General features: G+C 58.5%; 1 protein-coding gene across 1 annotated transcript; it reads right to left on the reverse strand.

The window, feature by feature from the left end:
* Positions 1 to 1311: 1311 nt before the first annotated feature.
* SOX18 (SRY-box transcription factor 18) lies at positions 1312 to 6425 on the reverse strand. Its single transcript, XM_048820525.2, has 2 exons — positions 5845 to 6425; positions 1312 to 3415 (listed from the first exon to the last, which is right to left on the reverse strand). Exons 1-2 carry the CDS (start codon positions 6254 to 6256, stop codon positions 2565 to 2567), a joined length of 1263 nt encoding a protein of 420 aa, XP_048676482.1. The 5' UTR covers positions 6257 to 6425; the 3' UTR covers positions 1312 to 2564.
* Between the last annotated feature and the right edge of the window lie 1351 nt (positions 6426 to 7776).

The raw sequence follows: 7776 nt of genomic DNA on the forward strand, positions 1-7776 counted from the left end.
AGGGGGGAGGTCCCAAATAACTGTAGTATAAGAGGCAAAGAATCATCTAGCTATCCTCTGGGATGGCAGAATTAGCATAGCTTGCAAATCTAACAGTGGGGGGAAAGAAGGAAATTCTAGTGGTAGAAAATGACTAGCATTTCCTCTGTGATCTAATCTACCCATTACCTTTCCTCTGTCAGCGCCAGGGCAGATGGGAGAGGGGCTGAGTGTGCTTTTCTTTTTTTTAATCACAGGAAGTGATCACATGGTAATATGCAAGGTACTTGGAAGCTCAGAACTGGACAATCAGTCAGAGCTTGCTTTCTTTTTCCCCTGGTCTCCTTCCTTCCAGGCTGTTTCTGGGGACTAGAATGGGATTCAGCCTATATAAGGCTGTTTCCTTTCGCAGTCGTTTGTCCAGGCACACAGGATGCTTCCCATTTCTTTGTTTGTTTGTTTCAGCCGGTGATCCTGGCACATGCTGGACACACCCACTGGTGGCCATAAGCCAGCTCTCCCGTTTAGCCTATGATGTCATTTTTCCATGTATTCCCCCCCACCCCCTTTTTACATACTGTATATGGAAACACAATGGAGTTCCTTTCTGTAATTTAATGGGAACAAACACTCCGTTCATTTATTGGCACTTCATATAAAAAATGGGGCAGGACTTAGTCCTGTTAACACTAACGTGGGTCTGATTTAGGAGAAGCTTGAAAATTCATGTCATTTGTTAAATATCCCTCTCCCCTAAACGGCAAATCCCTGCCAACAACAAAAACCTTTTGTCTATTCATTTTTTAGTAGCCTTTTTGGGCTAAATCAATCTGGTTTAAATCACCAGCGTTCAATGAACGGATGCCGCAAGCAATTTATGCAACAGATTGGTATTTTCCTTTGTAAATATTCTGGTGCAAGTGCTGCATTTACCAGAAATAAATAGAACTAATTAAAATGAGAGGCATAAAATAGGAAAGAGGGATAAGATTTGCTTTGGGGGACCCAAATGAGTATAACAATGGGTTGAAACTATGAAAAAGACCATGTAAGCATGCAAGGAAGTTCTAATGGGTGCAAAGGATCATGGTGGAAGCTCTGTTGCTGGAAATGTTTTATAACTAGACTGAACAAAGCATTAGAAAATGTGTTACAGGGAACAAACCTGCACTGGCCAGGCTAGAAGACGTTCCCGTTTGCAACTTTTATGGGCCCCATCCTTGCACTTTTTGACTCGAATGAGGGTAGGCGAAAAGCTTGTAGGGGTCAGGCTGTATATGATAGCATACAGCCATGCTAGCAAAATAATAACCACACAGAGGCACACAAATGTCAAGAGAAGGATATCACATGTTTTATTAAATGTCATTTATCTGAGAACAGATGCTTTCCCCATAGAACATATCTTTCACACTTACAAAATGAGAAATTTAAGAGAGGGTGAGACAGCCATGAGGACTGTGTCTGCTGACATTCTCGGAGCACTAGCCACCTTTCATATATCTTTGGAGAGCGTTTACAAGGCTTCCTAGTGCTGGCGGGCGATACTATTGAAATTAATACAATTGCTAGGCTGTCAGGACATTAATCAAGTGATCCAATAATCTGGAAATGGTTGCGACAACATGCATTTGCGGAAAATATGTGTTCACACGGCAAGCACACAAGATGGGAATAACTATATGAAGATGTTTTAATAATGAACCAGTATGCAAACCAGAAGACAGTTTGCTCTCCAGACAGACCTAGACAATAAAAATGTATGCAGTTCTATTTTGGGGGCAGAGGGAGGAGAGGGGGTAAGGAGTGTACAGAATTCTAGTCAATTGTTCAACAATATTGATATCATAATTCCCTTTTCTCCAAATATTTCTTCTTTTAAAATCCAGCCTTGCTACATAAATGCTGTAGAGCTCATGGATATCCTTGGATTTATTTTAAAAAAAGTTTGATAAAAAACCCAAACACATTAAATATAATTTTATATATAAAAATGCTTAGTAAAAATATAGCCTCGTTGCCCAGTTAAAATATATTGCTGAGAATACAGTGAAAACTGTGCTAAAACCCACCTCTAATAGGCACCCAGTCTTAAAACAACCAGTTCAAAAGATCCCCACGGTTTCCCATGCTATGTAGTTTGCCCTTCAGTTAAACACTTGCACGGTCAATTTGAGCAGGTCCCATTGGCAGTTGTTTTAGACACGAATCACTGTAGTTTGTCTAAAGACATGGTAGAACAGCCTGATCTTAGAAGTTACAGCTATGCCCGGCTGAAAACAATGTGTAAGAAGCTTTGCCATACTTTCCAGTCAGCATAGAGTTAAGAGATGGAGTGCTGTAGGCTGACCTCTTGTCTATGTTAACCTTCTGCGTTGGCAAATGCATCTATTTGTGTTATATAGTTATACAGTATATCAAGTGATTTCAGCATGTTTTTAAAAAAGCGATGCATTTAATGAGATATTCTAAATATTATGGAGCTCAATGGTTAAAGGAAGACGGTTTTTCTTTTTTAAAGGAGACTCTGCACTGAAGGGTCATACGTTCTCCAGGGTGAGCGCATTGTACAAGGTGGGGCAGACCTAGCCTGTGATGCAGGAGCTATAGTAGACCGCACTGCTGGCATCAGACAATGCAGATATCAAACTGCTCTCCTCACAGGAGATGCTTCTTGGAGTCACTTTGGACAGGGAGACATGGTAAGGGAGTCCTGAGGTTTCAGGACGAGTCCTGCTCATGTTCAAATACTGGTCAAACTCATTGCGGTCAACATCTGTCCAAAGCTCAGTTTGATTTAAGTGATCTACACTGTCAACATGATGGGCTTCAGGAGGGGGTGAGAGCTGGCCCAGATGGGCAGAAAGGACATTCTGCGGTCCAGAGCACATTTGGTTGTAGTACATGCTAGATGGATGGGGAGTCCTCATAGCATCAGCCAAATGTGATGGGGTCTGAGCATAGGGCAGTGCCATGTCCCGCCCCATGGGCTTCTCTTGGGGAAACTCCATCTGGTGATGGGGATGATAGCCTCTAAAGGGCATCATGCTGCAGTCATCCTGCATGTGAGGAGGGAAAAACGCTGGCTCGGTCTGTTCCAAGACATCCAAAGGAGACATCTCGGGAGTTGGCAAGCCATAGTTTTCAATATCCGACCCCATGGAGTGGAGTTCTCTGAAGTGGTTAAGTGGGGGAGGCTGGTGGTGGCCAGGCTGGCTGCCACTATGATGATTCATGCTGAAGCTGTCGCTGCACGGCTGGGAAAGGTTGTGGAGAAGGATATTGGGTTCCATCCTCTTGATTTTCTTGGCTTGCTTCTTCCTCCTTGGGCGGTACTTGTAGTTGGGATGGTCCTGCAGATGCTGAATTCGCAGCCTCTCTGCTTCCTCCACGAAGGGGCGCTTGTCACTGGCACTCAGGGCTTTCCATGACTGGCCTGGAAGGGGAAAGCACACCCCGTTAAAAGGGCTCAGCCCTGCACCCTTCCTCCAGAACGCACAGACCTTTGCAAAGAAGCAACACATGCAGATACAAGAGAGGACAGTGCTTTGGGGGACCGGGGCGGGGGGAGAGGAGGTCACATCCAGAATGCGGTTAAAAAACCGGCAACAGACAAACCTCTGGTTTAACCCCCTTCTGGGGAGAAGGCTGAAAAGTGATACCAAGCTCCCCTCCCCCAAAAGAAAAATAGGGATTTAACTCTTCAGCCCCGGAGAGAGATGATTGCAAAGCTCTGCTGGGAGCCCACCTTCTGCTGAGAAGTCCAACGCTTTCTGGGCACAGGCATGCGGTTCCCCCCTGCAATGGGACACTGAACGCCGCCCCCCGGAAAGGAAAATAAACCCTGACCGGATAGGAAAGAGAATAAGCAAATGTCCTTTGCAAGGCAAGAGAGGCGGCAGAGGGGCCACTGTACTGGAGAGCTAGCAACAGCAGCCGTTCCAGCCAGCTTCCTAACCCAGCCACCAAGGGACCTGCAGCCCGGACCTAAGCCCTGCAGCCATGTCCTCACCCAAGCTCCCGCCTGGGCTTCAGCCTGACCCTGGCCCAGATCCAGTGAGGGGCGCCTGTTTCTATGCCAGTGGGTGCCCTCTGTCCCTATCCCAGGTCCCAGCGGGGGCAGCCCGCCCCTATCCCGGGTCCCAGGTCCCAGCGGGGGCAGCCCGCCCCTATCCCGGGTCCCGGGTCCCAGCGGGGGCAGCCCGCCCCTATCCCGGGTCCCGGGTCCCAGCGGGGGCAGCCCGCCCCTATCCCGGGTCCCAGGTCCCAGCGGGGGCAGTCGGCAGCCCGCCCCTGCCCCGGGTCCCAGAGGGGGCAGCCCGCCCCTGCCCCGGGTCCCGGGTCCCAGTGGGGACAGCCCGCCCCTGCCCCGGGTCCCGGGTCCCAGTGGGGACAGCCCGCCCCTGCCCCGGGTCCCAGAGGGGGCAGCCCGCCCCTGCCCCGGGTCCCAGAGGGGGCAGCCCGCCCCTGCCCCGGGTCCCAGTGGGGGCAGCCCGCCCCTGCCCCGGGTCCCAGTGGGGGCAGCCCGCCCCTGCCCCGGGTCCCAGTGGGGGCAGCCCGCCCCTGCCCCGGGTCCCAGTGGGGGCAGCCCGCCCCTGCCCCGGGTCCCAGTGGGGGCAGCCCGCCCCTGCCCCGGGTCCCAGTGGGGGCAGCCCGCCCCTGCCCCGGGTCCCAGTGGGGGCAGCCCGCCCCTGCCCCGGGTCCCAGTGGGGGCAGCCCGCCCCTGCCCCGGGTCCCAGTGGGGGCAGCCCGCCCCTGCCCCGGGTCCCAGTGGGGGCAGCCCGCCCCTGCCCCGGGTCCCAGTGGGGGCAGCCCGCCCCTGCCCCGGGTCCCAGTGGGGGCAGCCCGCCCCTGCCCCGGGTCCCAGTGGGGGCAGCCCGCCCCTGCCCCGGGTCCCAGTGGGGGCAGCCCGCCCCTGCCCCGGGTCCCAGTGGGGGCAGCCCGCCCCTGCCCCGGGTCCCAGTGGGGGCAGCCCGCCCCTGCCCCGGGTCCCAGTGGGGGCAGCCCGCCCCTGCCCCGGGTCCCAGTGGGGGCAGCCCGCCCCTGCCCCGGGTCCCAGTGGGGGCAGCCCGCCCCTGCCCCGGGTCCCAGTGGGGGCAGCCCGCCCCTGCCCCGGGTCCCAGTGGGGGCAGCCCGCCCCTGCCCCGGGTCCCAGTGGGGGCAGCCCGCCCCTGCCCCGGGTCCCAGTGGGGGCAGCCCGCCCCTGCCCCGGGTCCCAGTGGGGGCAGCCCGCCCCTGCCCCGGGTCCCAGTGGGGGCAGCCCGCCCCTGCCCCGGGTCCCAGTGGGGGCAGCCCGCCCCTGCCCCGGGTCCCAGTGGGGGCAGCCCGCCCCTGCCCCGGGTCCCAGTGGGGGCAGCCCGCCCCTGCCCCGGGTCCCAGTGGGGGCAGCCCGCCCCTGCCCCGGGTCCCAGTGGGGGCAGCCCGCCCCTGCCCCGGGTCCCAGTGGGGGCAGCCCGCCCCTGCCCCGGGTCCCAGTGGGGGCAGCCCGCCCCTGCCCCGGGTCCCAGTGGGGGCAGCCCGCCCCTGCCCCGGGTCCCAGTGGGGGCAGCCCGCCCCTGCCCCGGGTCCCAGTGGGGGCAGCCCGCCCCTGCCCCGGGTCCCAGTGGGGGCAGCCCGCCCCTGCCCCGGGTCCCAGTGGGGGCAGCCCGCCCCTGCCCCGGGTCCCAGTGGGGGCAGCCCGCCCCTGCCCCGGGTCCCAGTGGGGGCAGCCCGCCCCTGCCCCGGGTCCCAGGTCCCAGTGGGGACAGTCGGCAGCCTGTCTCTGTCCCGGGTCCCAGAGGGGGCAGCCGGCAGCCCGCCCCTGCCCCGGGTCCCAGAGGGGGCAGCCCGCCCCGGGGCGCTGCAGCGGCTCGCCTCGCCGCTTACCCAACATCTTGCTCAGCACCGCGTTGTGCAGGTCGGGGTTCTGCTGCGCCAGCCGCTTCCGCTCGTCCTTCGCCCAGACCATGAAGGCGTTCATGGGGCGGCGGATCCTGGAATCCTCCCCCGGCTTCCCCTCGGCTCTGCCCGAGGTCGGACTGTATCCATACCCGGGATCCGGGCTCGGCGACCGGCTGGGAGCTGACCCGAGCGCTCCTGGATCTCCCCCCGCCGCGCCTGGGCGAAATCCAAAGCCGGGGTCAGGGCTGGGGGTCCGGCTGGACGCGGAGTCTGCCCCCGGGGTCTGCGGGTAGGCGAGCCCGGGCTCAGCGGCGGGGGCCGCAGTGGGTCCCCATGAACGGCCGCCCCTGGGTTGAGATATCTCCTCTCGGCAGTAACTAGGCTCAGATCTATTCATTCCAGCTGGGCGGCCCTTTGGATCGGAACCGAGCAGTGCGGGGCAAAGAGGAGAAACCTGGCCCGGCGCGGCGCCTGCGGTCGGCAGCGGCTCAGCGGTCCGCGTCGGGGGGGAAGCCAGGGAAAGTCGCGCTCCCCTCCCAAAAAACTTTTGGGACGCCGCGAAGCGGGAAGGGGTCAAATATAGCCAGCTTGGGCCAATCAGCAACGGGGAAGGGAGGGGGAGGAGGCGTCCCCGGGCTGCCTCGGGAAGGGGGTGGGCTGGGGGGCCAGTTTGAAACCTTGGTTGGCCGGTTCCCTTCCGGCCAAGGAGCTTGGACTTGGCGGTTGGTTTTTTGTGGGCAAGCTCGAGTGGGGGGCGGCGCGGCGCGACAGAAACCCCCTCCCCGGCAGAGCAAGGGGGCCAGGGAGGCGGCTTCCCTTTGCAGGGCCATTGGGGCGAGGAGTTGCGATGCTCCTCGCTTTGCCGCCTGGGGTCCGCCACCAGCGCCCCAGCCACGTCTGGCTCCGCGGGCGGGTGGAGCCGCCGAGGGCCACGGTCCTGCGGAGGAGCGCCGCTCGCCGAGCCTCGGGTGCCCGCGGAGCCTCGGGTGGAAATGCCGCGGTCCCTTTGCCGCCAGCGGGGCAGAAAACGCTCCGCTGGCCGGTGCAGTGACAGGCCAGGCGTGCCGCGGGGCGCTACACAAAGTGTGGGTTTCACTGAAGTGTCCGGGCGGGGGGGACGGGACGGGACGGAGCGAAGAGATCGGGTTGGAGATACTGTCCTCGAGTGCTCCCTGCCATCCGGCCCAGCGCCCCGGGTCACATGCGAAGGTTCTCCCCGCTTCTAGCGGCGTCCAAACCCCCTTGTGTCTGCAAACTCTCCCCCCGACCCCGGCCTGAAATCTGACACTGAGCGTTCGGCGGACTCCGGGCCCTGTATTGAGCAAGAGCTCGCAGCGGTGGGGTATTGCATGCCACGGTTTGTGTGTGTCTGGAAGTGATTTGAAAAAAGCCAATCTGCATTTAACCCTAAACAAAACAAAAGGCTTTTTTTTTTTTTTTTAATTGTCCAATTTACCCTTCAATCTCGAGACAGAAACAACGGAGGTTTCAAACTCGATTTCCTGCTAGGTCCTGGAGTCCCTTGCTATTTTGCAACAACAAATCAGCAGTGACTGCAGAGGAGATCCTGAAAGTTTCCAGGCCCCCGCCCTTCCCTCCTGCGCTGGCTTTCATGGGGAGCCAACTGTCTGGGCCCTGCACTTTTTAAGGAGCACACATGGGCTTGCAACCTGGGGCTGGTAGCTGCGGAGAACTCCCACTGTGCTGCATTGCCTTCTGAAAGAAAAACGCTGCCCTTAGCCTAGGCCATGGGAGCAGGGAGGGGAACTGCAGTAGGTTATACCTGTCCCGGGCCAATGCCTGTCCTTGCAGTGTTTTTCAATTAGGGGAAAATATACAACCTGGAGGGAAAATACAGCCTGTGTATCTCTGAAGCAACCCCAGCCCCTCTGCAGCAAGCACCTTCCCTTGCTATTC

The sequence above is a fragment of the Caretta caretta genome, chromosome 13 (genome assembly GCF_965140235.1).
Source record: "Caretta caretta isolate rCarCar2 chromosome 13, rCarCar1.hap1, whole genome shotgun sequence".
Lineage (NCBI taxonomy): Eukaryota > Metazoa > Chordata > Testudines > Cheloniidae > Caretta > Caretta caretta.

Excerpts from the sequence above, each read along its gene's own strand:
- SOX18 (XM_048820525.2), bottom strand. The coding sequence starts at position 6,256 with ATGAATAGATCTGAGCCTAGTTACTGCCGAGAGGAGATATCTCAACCC. Across the intron at positions 3,416-5,844 it reads GGTGCTGAGCAAGATGTTGG|GCCAGTCATGGAAAGCCCTG; the intron begins GTAAGCGGCGAG and ends TTCCCCTTCCAG.